The sequence below is a fragment of the Dipodomys ordii genome, unplaced genomic scaffold (assembly GCF_000151885.1).
Source record: "Dipodomys ordii isolate 6190 unplaced genomic scaffold, Dord_2.0 Scaffold162, whole genome shotgun sequence".
Classification (NCBI taxonomy): domain Eukaryota; kingdom Metazoa; phylum Chordata; class Mammalia; order Rodentia; family Heteromyidae; genus Dipodomys; species Dipodomys ordii.
Window position 1 is genome coordinate 2186885 of NW_012267378.1, and position 12696 is coordinate 2199580.

At 38.6% G+C, this 12696-nt stretch overlaps 1 protein-coding gene across 2 annotated transcripts in view; it reads left to right on the forward strand.

Moving 5' to 3' along the window:
* Positions 1–12696, forward strand: part of Yeats2 (YEATS domain containing 2) — an 84398-nt gene that overhangs the window by 20224 nt on the left and 51478 nt on the right. For both annotated transcript variants that reach the window (XM_013033072.1, XM_013033074.1), the window contains exons 5-8: positions 5312–5356; positions 7641–7821; positions 9501–9740; positions 11083–11241. In XM_013033072.1, the coding sequence (XP_012888526.1) occupies positions 5312–5356; positions 7641–7821; positions 9501–9740; positions 11083–11241 (625 nt within the window). The remainder of the gene's footprint in view (positions 1–5311; positions 5357–7640; positions 7822–9500; positions 9741–11082; positions 11242–12696) is intronic.

A 12696-nucleotide genomic window follows, 5' to 3' on the forward strand; every position in this document is an offset into this window, starting at 1 on the left:
TGTGTGTGTGTGTGTGTGTGTGTGTGTGTGTGTGTGTGTGTGTTTTCATGCACGTGTGCCAGTCTTGGGACTGGAACTCGGCCTGGTTGTTCAGAGGTTCTTTTCTTCTAGGCTAGCCCTCTACTACTTGAGCCAGAGCTCCACTTCCAGCTTTTTGGAGAAATAATAGTCTCTAGCTTTCCTGTCCAGGCTGGCTTTGAACCTCACATCTCAGCCCCCTAATTAACTAGGATTACAGGTATGAGCCACCTGGGCTCAGCTAAGATTATTTTTTAAAACATTCTTCTAGTCAGTCTTCCTAGTATAGGGGTAAGGAACCAAAGGGCCATTTGGATTTTTCCCCCCTGGTTCTAAGACTTGAATTAAGGCCTTGCTCACTTGATTGGTGCTTTACCACTTGAGCCATGCTTTCTTTTTGCTGCCTACTGAGAGTCTTGAGGACTTTTCTGCCCAGGCTTCAGATCTTAATTTCAGATAGCAGCTTCCTAATTAGCTAGGATTATAAGCATGAGCCAGCAGTGCCCGTTTCCTTTTGGATAATCTTATGACTTGATTCTTGGGCCGTACAAATTATCAGTCATACAAAAGGATATCATCAGCTTCATAGGCTGTCCAAGGTTCATCTGAGAGAGCCTATGAAACTTGATGAGAAACATGATTCTGTCCCTAGCATGTGCCAAATGATTTCTCAGGCCTTGTTGTTTATCATGTTCTCATTAATGGCTCCCAAAATAGAACTAAGTAAAGTTGAGTACATCTGTAGAATTTCTTTTTCTTTGTTTTATAAATATACCTACAAATATACCTCTTTACAAATGAAACCCTGGCACATACTGAAATGTTTCCTCCATGCAGTTTACATGATCACTGCCTGTACCTTGTGTCACACTGAATCCCGTCCTTGCTTCAAAAATAAAGGGAATCATTTGAAGTTCTTACATATTATAGTTCCCAGATGGAATTTGAAAGTATATGGAATTTGAGACAGGAGGACTGGGAGTTTAAGGTCAGCCCTTGCAAAATTAGTGAGACCCATATCTCAAAACCAGAAGAACTGTAGGCATTGCTCAAGTGGCAGAATACTTAAACCACAAGGCTCAGAGTTAAATCCCTAATGCTGAAAAAGAAAGAGAGAGGTGAAGAGGGGGGGGAGAGGAATAATTTATTATTTCATTCTTAGTGACTTTTAAGCACCTGTCTGTTGGCCCTATTTTTCTTTTTACTGAAGTGTCATCACTTTCCCTGTCATATCTGTGTTCTCAGAGCCATCTTTGTTTCTTCTCTCTTCTAAACATTTGTGTAGTTGAAGACCATTATTTTTTCCTAATCTTTCCTATGGGCCCATCATTGCTAGTCTGCTATCCATTCTTCAGACCACCCTTACATCAGTCGACCTAAAATAGCAGAATTATTATTCTATTCCTCTCTTGGAAAACTGAATTGAATTTCTGCTACTCATGTTTCAGCTTCCCTTCTCAGTTTAGGGATCTTCCTGGTTTGACTCAATATACTTTGCCTATATCATCTTGCACTAATCGCCTGCATGAGCATTCTGCTCCAGCATTGGCATTCCAAGTGCCTTGGACCTTCTTCCCTTGTCTTACTCATACTTTTTCCTCCACCCCAGTGCTTGTTAGAATTTTTTCCATTCTTCAGGTTCTTATATACTTTTCTTGGCTATTAAAGCCCATAGTGATCTCTGTACTCTGAAATTCTGCAGTGAATAGCAATGTAATTTAATACTGTAAAACATTAGCTATTAAATATTCTTTTTTTTTTTTTTTTGGTTCCGGTCGTGGGGCCTGAACTCTGGGCCTGGGCACTGTCCCTCAGCTCTTCAGCTCAAGGCTAGTGCTCTACCACTTGAGCCACAGTACCACTTCTGGCTTTATTCTTTTTGCTTATGTGGTGCTGAGGAATCGAACCCAAGGCCTCAGGCATGCAAGGCAAGCGCTCTACCACTGAGCTACCTTCCCAGCTCCCAGCTATTAAATATTCTTATGTTTTAGTATTATGTGAAATTTAATTTTCTCAGAATGTATGAAATTCCCATATCCAGCATCCCTGACAGTTATTTGACCTCACCTGAGGTTACCACAGAGACAGTACTTCCCAAGACCCAGTTAGTAAATAAGTTTTTAGAAAGTTCTTTAATAAAGTGACTGATACCTGTAATACTGGATAGCTGCCCAAGAGGCAGAGATTTGGTTGAAAGCCAGCCTGGACGGAAAAGTCTGGGAGACTTCCATCTCCAAAATAATTAGCAAAAAGCCAGACTCGAAGTGTAGCTCAAGTGTTGAACCAGCTGAAAGAATCTAAGCAAGAGAGAACTCAGGACGGGGTGGGGGGGCGGAGAACTTTGATCTTTTTCAGTTTGACCCTGAAGTAATATAGAACAATATTGTTTTATAAGAACCTAAAATTTATTTTTTATTTTTATTACTGTTTTTCTTGCTGATACCGGACTTGAATTCAGCACCTTGAGCTCTTGCTCAGTGTTTTTTTTTGTTGTTGTTGTTCTGTGCCAGTCTTGGGGCTTGAACTGAGAACTTGGGTACTGAGCTTTTTTGTGCTCACAGCTAGCACTCCTTATCAGTTAAGCCACTGCTGTACTTCAGATTTTTTTTTTTGTTAATTGGAGATATTGAGTCTTTGAGTCTATTGGACTTCCTTATCTGGCCTGCTTTGAACTGTACTCTTTAGATCTCAGCCAGGATTATAGGTATGAGCCACTAATGGCTGGCTTGCTCAGCTTTTTTACTCACAGCTAGCACTCTACCACTTAAGTCAAACCTCCGCTTCTAGCTTTTTGCTTGTTAAATGGAGATAAAGAAGTCTTGGATTTGTCTGGTTGTGTTAGTTTTGAACCTTGATAATTAGATCTCAGCCTCTCAACCTCTGAGAGTAGCTAGGATTATATATGTATAAGCCATCAGCATTTGCTAGAAACCAAAAATTTGGTGATAGCCTTCATAGAAATTGTAAGTCATTTCTCCTCCAGGTAAAATTTGTTTCTACAACATTTTTTGTTCTTCTCCCTTCCTCTACCTCCCTTCCACCTTGGTGCCGTTACTGGGACTTAAACTTAGGGGCCTGAGTGCTCTTCCTTAGATTTTGTTTTTCTTCTTCTTCCTTAGATTTTTCACTTAAGGCTAGTACTTTGTCTTTTGAGCCGTAGCTCCACTTCCAGGTTTTGGTGGTTAATTGGAGATGTGAGTCTCATGGACTTTCTTGTGCTGGCTGCCTTCTAACTGCAGTCCTCAGAATTCAACTTTATGTGAAGCTGGAATTATGGCATGTTCCCAGCACCTGGCTCTGTGTCATTACTTGTATGCCTTTTTTTTCTAATTTCTCTTCTTTCTGGTAACTGTTTTATTTTGTCAGAATCCCTCTTAAAATTTGGTTTTTAGAATGAAACATATAGCCTGGCACCAGTGGCTCACACCTGTAATCATAGCTACTCAGGAGGCTGAGATCCAAGGATCACAATTCAAAGCCAGCCCAAGTCAGCCCAGGCAGGAAAGTCCATGAGACTTTTATTTTTATCTCCAGTAAACCACTCAGAAAACCAGAAGTGGTGCTGTGGCTCAGGTGGTAGAACACTAGGCTTGAGCTGAAGAGCTAAGGGATAGCATCCAGGCCCAGAGTTCAAGCCCCACAACCGACCAAAAAAAAAAGAATGAAGCATATGCTATTATAGCTGAAAGAAAGACCATTATTTCTTTTTTTTCTTTTTTTTAAATTTTATTTTATTTTATTTGTGAACATACTGTACAGAGGGGCTACAATTACATGGGCAGGATAATGCTTACATTTCTTACCAAGCATTGCAGCCTCCTCCTTTGTTTACCCTTCACAGCCCGTTATTTCTTGATTCTGGAAATTAGGAAAATGAATGTAACCTAAAATTATCCATGGCTTTTTAGCAATACTACTTTTACCTACAGTTTAAGTACTAAATCCAGATCTGTTCAGTAGAGCTATTAATCCACCTTATATTGCTTTTATTTCCTGAACACTAAAATCTCAGGACTGGTGGAATTGCCCTCCCTACGTTCTTGACATCTCCCTCCTAAAAGCCTTTAAAATCTTGTTTTTATTAACCTGATTTTGGCTCCATTTTTCTCTTTTCTTTTCTGCCCAACTTAGTCATATTCCTGTTGTCTTATGATTATACCAAAAAGCTGTCAATTTTGGGGGGAGGGGGCAGTCATGGGGCTTGAACTCTGGGCCTGGGTGCTCTCCTTGAGCTCTTCAACTCAAGGCAAGCACTCTACCACATGATCTCAGCCTCCTGAGTAGCTAGGATTACAGGCATGAGCCACCAGTCACAATTTTTTAATGGTAGGATATAAATCGAAATGTGTGGAATTCACTTCCAGGTAATTGTAAACTCTTTTATTTGTATTAACTTCCAAAGGACTCGTGGGGTGGCTTAAGTGGTGTAGAGCTCAAGTCGATTTCAATCCCTAGTACTGCCTAAATAAATAAATCAGACCTCCCTATGCCATTAGGATTTGGAAATTTGACTCAAGTGCTAGAGCATGAGCCCTGACCCAGAAAGCCAAGTGAAAGCACAAGGCCCTGAGTTCTAGCCCCAATACCGGTACAAACAAACAAAACAAAAACACCTTATGTTACACTAATTTTCCTTCAGTTTATGCTCTATTCCTCAAATATTTTTTTCATGATGCTAATCTATTTGAATAAATAAGGATTGCTTATACTGCCTAATTTTACTTCTCCTTTACAATATATTGTTTGGTAACTAAATCTCAGTGTGTTAATTGTATTACCATATTACATGTGTATTTCTATTTTCTTTTTCATTTTCTTTTTTTTTGCAACAAATTAAAAAACTTCTTGCTCCTATTTCTGGAATTCATTTCTACATGTATATTTCTGTAACGTGGCATTTAAAATATTTTGTGCAGTTTTTGTAAACACATCTTAGTATCTTAATAATACTTCACAGATTGATCGTCCATGATTTATTTAAGCATTACTCTTTACTGAACATTTATGTTGGTTTTAGTTTGTAATATAAATAATGCTGAACCAATAAACATCTTTTGTGTAAAACTTTATTTAGATTGCCCTTGGGATAGTTTTTTTAAGTGTATAATTAAAGATATAATAACTATATGTCTCCACTTGATTTTTATTTTATTCAGATTTTTATTGAAGCTGGTAGTTTGCATTATAAAAAAAAGATTCCTTGGTATGAAAGCTTACAGTTTTAGATAAGATTTTATCTAGGATTTATAAGGGAATGCAGAGTAATACAATATTTTCCCTTTTCTTTCAATAGCTGGATAGAACTTACACTGGCTTGCAGACCCTCGGAGCAGAGACAGTAAGTATTTTTCCCTCATAGTATTTGGAAACAGGTAGCATAAAAAAAGATCTACCTTTTTTTCCACTTGAGGGTTTTATTTTGAGAAACAGTTTCACTATATAGCTTATGCTGGCCTCAAACTCAAGATCCTCCTGCCCAGACTCTCCAAGTATTGGCAAAATGTTGGGATTACAGGCATAGAGTAGCATGTGTCAGAATCCCCTTAATACTATTTGAATGTGAGTGTATAAATAGTTGTACAAATGTCTTTTTTCAGTTATATTTCAATATCCAGAAATGGTGTTGCTAAATCATGTATATGGTCTGGATATTATTGAGGAACCGCCACATTGTTTTTCATGGCAGCTGTGCCATTTTATTTACTCTGTACTGTAGGGTCCAGTTTATTCTTATCTTTATCAAGACTTAGTATTTTGTCTTTTAAAAAAATCTGTAGGTAAGCTGGGTGCTGGTGGTTCACACCTGTAATCCTAGCTACTCAGGAGGCTGAGATCTGAGGATCATGGTTCAAAGCCAGCCTGGGCAGGAAAAGTCCGTTAGACTCTTATCTCCAATAAACCACCAGAAAACCGGAAGTGGTGCTGAGGCTCAACTGGTAGAATGTGCGCCTTGAGCTGAAGAGCTGAGGGACAAGGCCCATGACCACCACCACCAACAAAAATTCTATAGACAGCTATTCTAATGGTTGTGCAATTATACCTTTAAGTTTTGATTTGCATTTATGTAACTGATGTTGAACCTTTTTTTTTTTTAATGAGCTTGTTGGCTTTTATTTTGTTTTCTTTGGGGGGAGCTACTCAAGCTATTTGTCTATTTTTTCCACTAGGTTTTGTTGTTATTTGAGTTTCAGAAGTTTTTCAATATTCTCAATATTAATCCCTGATATGATTTACAATTATTCCCATTTTGTGATTCATTTCTGCTTTTTATTCTATTGATTATTTCCTTTGATGCACAAAAGCTTTTAGTTTGATATAGTTTCATTTGATTTTTTTTGTCATGAGACATTTCCCCTGTGCTTTCTTCTACAAGTTTTATTATTTTAGTTTTTACTTTTAGATTTTTATATCTTTATTTTTTTAATTTTTGTCGGTCATGGGGCTTGAATTCTGTGCCTAGGCACTGTCCTTCTTCAGCTCAAGGCTAGTGCTCTACCACTTGAACCACAGCGCCACTTCTGGTTTTCTGGTGTTAATGGACTTTTCCTGCCCAGGCTAGCTTTGAGGCGTGATTCTCAAATCTTAGCCTCCTGAGTAGCTAGGATTACAGGCATGGGCCACCGGTACCCAGCGACTTTTAGATTTTTGATTAATTTTTAGTTAATTTGTATATAGTGCAAGACTCCTAACTGCATTTGCAGGTGGTTCCATAATTGAATAATCTTGACACTTTTGCTGAATGTCACAGAATCATACATGGCACTGTTTATTTTGATCTATTGGTATATGTATTTCATATCACAATTGCATTAAAATTACGTAGCTATTTAAATCTTTCTCAGTCTAGAGAAATTGTATTGCATCAGAAGGAACATATTGAGCACCTTCTATATACTATGCTCTATTCCAAGATACTAGAAATACAGAAATGAATAATTTTTTTGTATGTGAGTGTCAGTCATGGGGCTTGAACTCTGGGCCTGGGTTTTGTCCCTCAGCTCTTCAGCTCAAGGCTCACACTCTACCACTTAAGCCACAACCCCATTTCCAGTTTTCTGAGTGGTTTATTGGAGAGAAGAATCTTATGGACTTTCCTGCCTGGGCTAATTTTTGTCCGGCATGGGGCTTTGAACCGTGATCCTCAGCTCTCAGCCTCTTGAGTAGCTAGTATTAAAGGAGTGAGCCACCAGGGCCCAGCTTGAATAATTTTTAATATCAAAGAGTTACATTCTTAGTGGCTTTGCATAAGAGAAAAATACACAGTAAACACAAAAGCAGATGAGATGATTTTAGTTACACTATACTGGGAACATGGGATTGTATAAGCTAAGGTACTCAGCAAAGGTCTCTCTGAGAAAGTAACCTAATTGAGATCTGGTGAGAATGGAACATGCATGATGTAAAGAATAGAAACAGCAAGTAGAACAACAGCATTTATTTCACTGCGGTCCAACTTTTAAGAGAAAACAAAGGCTGTATTCTAGGAAAATCTTTTTATTATTGAGATTGAAATTGCCTTGAGATGTGGCAAGAAATTTCTCAGATCTCATTCTGGGTCAGGACTTGAGTTTTCTGTTAACGTGGGTGATAGTCTCATGAGCCCAATTGTTGCAATTGTGTAGGTAGTGGATGTTGAACTCCATCGGCATTCTCTCGGAGAAGACTACATTTATCCTCAGTCCTCCGAATCAGACATCTCTGATGCCCCTCCATCTTTACCTTTGACCATTCCAGCCCCCGTGAAAGCTTCCTCACCAATAAAGCAGTCCCTTGAGCCAGTAGCTGATGCCTCTGTGGAGAAAGGTAATGCAGTATTTTTCCTTTTATGGAGTTATTCTCTGGGCAGTTTCTCATTTGTGTAATATGATACTGAATTTTTGCCTTCAGCAATCTAGAATATGCTGAAAATAAATTTTTATTGAATAGGCATGTTGCCTTTCCCATATAGATATTACAAAAATAACTGAGTATCTGCTCATATAAAATGTAGACATCACTAAAAACACCAGATTTTTTTCCCTTTGCTGAAGACTTTCTAAACTGATGGTGTGAATAGGAGACCTGAATATTAAATATCTAGTTTTATTAAATATAAAATAATCCTTGGCATAAATTTTGACCATGACATTTTCCATTTAATAAAAATATAAGTATATAAATAAATAAGTGTTCACATTTTATGATTCCATTTTTTATTCTCTTTTTCGTGTGTGTGTGTGCGCGCGCGCTTGAACTCAGGTTTCAAGTGCTGTCCCTGAGATTTTTGTGCACAAGATTAGCACTGTAGGGGCTGGGAAGGTGGCTCAGTGGTAGAGCGCTTGCTTTGCATGCCTGAGGCCCTGGGTTCGATTCCCAGCACCACATAAGCAAAAAGGAAAAAAGCCGGAAGTGGTACTGTAGCTCAACTGGTAGAGCACTAGCCTTGAGCTGAAGAGCTGAGGGACAGTGCCCAGGCCCAGAGTTCAGGCCCCACAACTGGACCCAAAAAAAAAAAAAAAAGATTAGCACTGTACTACTTGAATCACAGCTCCACTTTTATCACATATATAATCATATACAATATAAAAATGATTCTAAATATTTCTTTTATAAGAACTTCTTAATTTATAAGGTCTCAATTTTTATTTACTTTTTTTGGGGAGGGTGCTGATTCTGATGCTTGAACTCAGGACCTAAGCAATGTCTTGTTCAAGGCTAGTGTTCTACCACTTGAACAACAGCACAACTTCCAGCTTTTTGGTGGTTAGAGTAGAGTCTTAATGACTTTACTGCCTAACCAGGCTTTGAACTGTGATTCTCAGATCTCAGCTTCCTGAGTAGCTGGAATTATAGGCATGAGCCACTGGTACCTGGCTTTTAATCTCATTTCTTTTTAGATTTCAAGTACATTCTCTTTATAGGCATTAATAAGCTAGGACATTGTAGCCAGGCACTGGTGGCTCAAACCTGTAATCCTAGCTACTCTGGAAGCTGAGATCTGAGGATCAAAGTTTGAAGCCAGTCCTAGCAGGAAAGTCTGTGAGACTCTTATCTCAAGTTAATCACCAAAAAGCTGTAAGTGGAGCTGTTGTGGTTCAAGTGGTAGAGTTTTAGTCTTGTGTGTAAAAGCTGAAGGACTGAATCTAAGCCCTGAGTTCTAGCTCTAGGACTGGCACAAAAAAAAAAAAGTCATTGTTAGATTTTGAGTTTTTCCTTATTTGTTAGTTGTTTAAAAAATGGAGGATCATATGAATGTATGTTCCTTTTATATTTTATTTAGCTTTAAAAGTTAATGTTTAAAAGTTAATATTTATTTTCTGCCAAATTAAAAAAGTACACCAATTGTTTTTATAGCCAATAATTGAGATGAGTATTGACTATAATATTATATAGTATAATATACTTAATATAAATATATCATAAATAATATATTTTTTCCCCACAGTGGTAAAGTTCTGTTGTTTCATTGATTGATGACTATTTGCTTATTAAATTCCAAACAGGATTCCTCGCCAACATTGAAGCTGAGAGACCTGCTACATTTTATTCTTTATCATCTTCATTGGAAAGAACACCCACCAAAGTGACAACAGCCCAGAAAGTTACCTTTTGTTCTCATGGCAATTCTGCTTTCCAGCCAATAGCATCAAGCTGTAAAATTGTGCCACAAAGCCAGGTTCCTAATCCTGAATCACCTGGAAAATCTTTCCAACCTATCACTATGAGCTGTAAGATTGTGTCAGGTATGTAAGAAGATGTGTTGAAGATATATGTGAAGTTAGCTGGATGTTAGAGTTTTTGGAGTGTTGGGCTAGTGGTGTGATTCAAGTTTTAGAGTGCCTACCCAGTAACACAAGGCCCTGAATTCAATTGAAGTACCTTGTAAAAACAAAAACAAAACATTATTGGAAGTCAAAGCAGTGGTTTTGTTTTGTTTTAATATGGATTCATTAGTTGTAAGAGAAGGGCTGGTCATTGTGACATTTCCCTCCACCTGTTAACATCCCTTACTACATTACCCCTTCTTAAAATCATTTCAACATGTCTTATTGTTTTCTTTTTATACATAAGTAATGTTGTAGTTGTTTTGTTTTTCTGACACTGGAATCCAAACTTTGCAACATCCAGGCAGAGAGAGCACTTCTATGTAGCTATTAAATAAAGGAAGAAAACGGGAGTCTGCTGCTCAAGTAAACAACTAAGCAGAAATATATCTAAATCTTTGTACTTAAGGAAAGATCAAGAACCCAGTTCACATGTAAACTGGTTTGAAGTTGAGAGATTGGTTTGAAGTTGAGAAATTCAGATGACAAATTTCAGTGAGGCAATTGAAGGTGTTTAGCTATACCTGAGTAGCTTTTGAGAATGTTTTGTGGGAATATGAATCTTTCTAGATTGTGCCTGTGCCCTAGTATAGTGACAGAGATTTTTCTTGGGTCTGGTGCATTTTGCATTTTTCCACCAAATTTTTCAATGAGTTTATTCACAATTTTAATATTTTTGTGTATGATTAGTGTTATAACGACCTGCCTGTGACATTTACAGTTTATCTAGTGGTTGTACCTTGTTGTGCTCTTTAAATTGTAAGGTACATTCTAGGAGATCTGGTTAAAATGCAGGTTTATATTCAGTAGGCCTGGGGTGACCCTAAGAATCTATTTCTAGTTAGTCTCTAGTGATGCTGATGCTCTTGATCCAGGAATCAGGTGCAAAGTGAGGCATGCTACTCTATAGCACTAGCTATGCTGCTGCTGCTCTGTGCCTGAAGCATACAGACCCAGCCTCTCTTTTATTTGTCACCTTTATCGTTGATGTCTTTTTTTTTTTTTGCCAGTCCTGGGGCTTAAACTGAGGGCCTGAGCACTGTCCCTGAGTTTTTTAGCATAAGGCTAGTGCTCTACCACTTTGAGCTACAGTGCCACTTCCAGTTTTCTGGTGGTTAATTGGAGATAGGAGTCCGAGTCTGGCTTCAAACCATGGTTCTCAGATCTTTGTCTCCTGAGTAGCTAGGATTACAGGTGTGAGCTACCGGTTCATGAGTAGACTATATGAATTTTGTTTCTGTTCTCTTTTTAATGAATAAAGGTTCTCCAATATCAACTCCAAGTCCATCACCACTGCCTCGAACCCCAACCTCCACTCCAGTCCATGTGAAGCAAGGCACAACCAGCTCTGTTATAAGTAATCCTTACATTATCATGGATAAGCCTGGGCAGGTTATTGGGGCCTCTACTACTAGTACAGGTATGTATTTGGTCAGTATTTGTTTAGTCCAAATGATTTGATGTTTTATTAAAGTGAAATCCAAGCATATCTATGTAGCTATATAATAGGAGATTTGTGCAAGAGGAGAATGAAAACTACCTCTAAACAAGATTATATAGAGCGTAACATTGAGGACTGGGAGCATATCTAAAGTGGTTGTATAGTGCTTGCTAGCAAAGTACAGGGTTAAAGTTCAAAACCCACTACCACCACAAAACAAAAAACATATAAAATTAATGTAAGTAGTGCTTCTTTGAGGGAAAAATTACTCTTTGTAAAAGTTACCATTTTTAGGAATTAAATCCCATAATTAATTTTCCTTTAAAGAAATAGTTGGGGGGTGGGAAGGTGGCTCAGTGGTAGAGTGTTTGCCTTGCATGCATGAGGCCCTGGGTTCGATTCCTCAGCACCACATAAGTAGAAAAAGCCAGAAGTGGCCCTGTGGCTCCAGTGGTAGAGCTCTAGCCTTGAGCTAAAGAGCTGAGGGACAGCGCCCAGGCCCCAGAGTTCAGGCGCCATCACCGGCAAAAAAAGAAAGAAAGAAAGAAAGAAATAGTTGGTTCTTGGGAGCTAGGAATGTAGCTTAGTGGTAGAGTGCTTACCTAGCTAGTATGCATGAAGCCCTGGGTTCAATTCCTCAGGACCAAATAAACAAAAAAAAGCCAGAAGTGGTGTTGTGGCTCAAGTGGTAGAGTGCTAGCTTTGAGCAAAAGAAGCTCAGGGAGAGCCAGGTGCCAGTGGCTCACACCTATGATCCTAGCTACTCAGGAGGCTGAGATCTGAGGATCACAGTTCAAAGCCAGCCAGGCAGGAAAGTCCATGAGACTCTTTATCTCCAATAAACCATCACCAGAAAATCTGAAGTGGCACTGTGGCTCAAGTGGTTGAGCATTAGCCTTGAGCTGAAGAGCTGAGGCGAGTTTAAACCCCATGACCAGCAAAAAAAAGCTGAGGGACAATGCGTAGGCCCTGATTTCAAGCCCTGAGTATGAGACTAATGAAAAAAAAGAAAAAGAAATAGTTGGTTTTCTTTCATTTATAAGTGAAAGTCTTTTTGGTCCTGCAAATAATGTGTTTACCAACTTCCAAGTTATGCTTTTAATACAAGAATATTATGAGCCATGCACATTCCTCTCAAATCAAACAAAAATACTTTTCTTTGAAATACATTTTACATGGTCTGGGAATGTGTTCCAGTAGTAGAGTGTGTGCCTAGAATGCATGAAGCCCTGGCTTCGATTCCTCAATACCACATACACAGAAAAAGCCAGAAGGGGCGCTGTGACTCAAGTGGTAGAGCACCAGCCTTGAGCAAAAGAGCTCAGGGATAGTGTCCAAGCTCTGAGTTCAAGCCCCAGGACTGGCTAATATATATATATATATACACACACACACACACACACACACACACATAATAAACTCTCTCACTCTCTT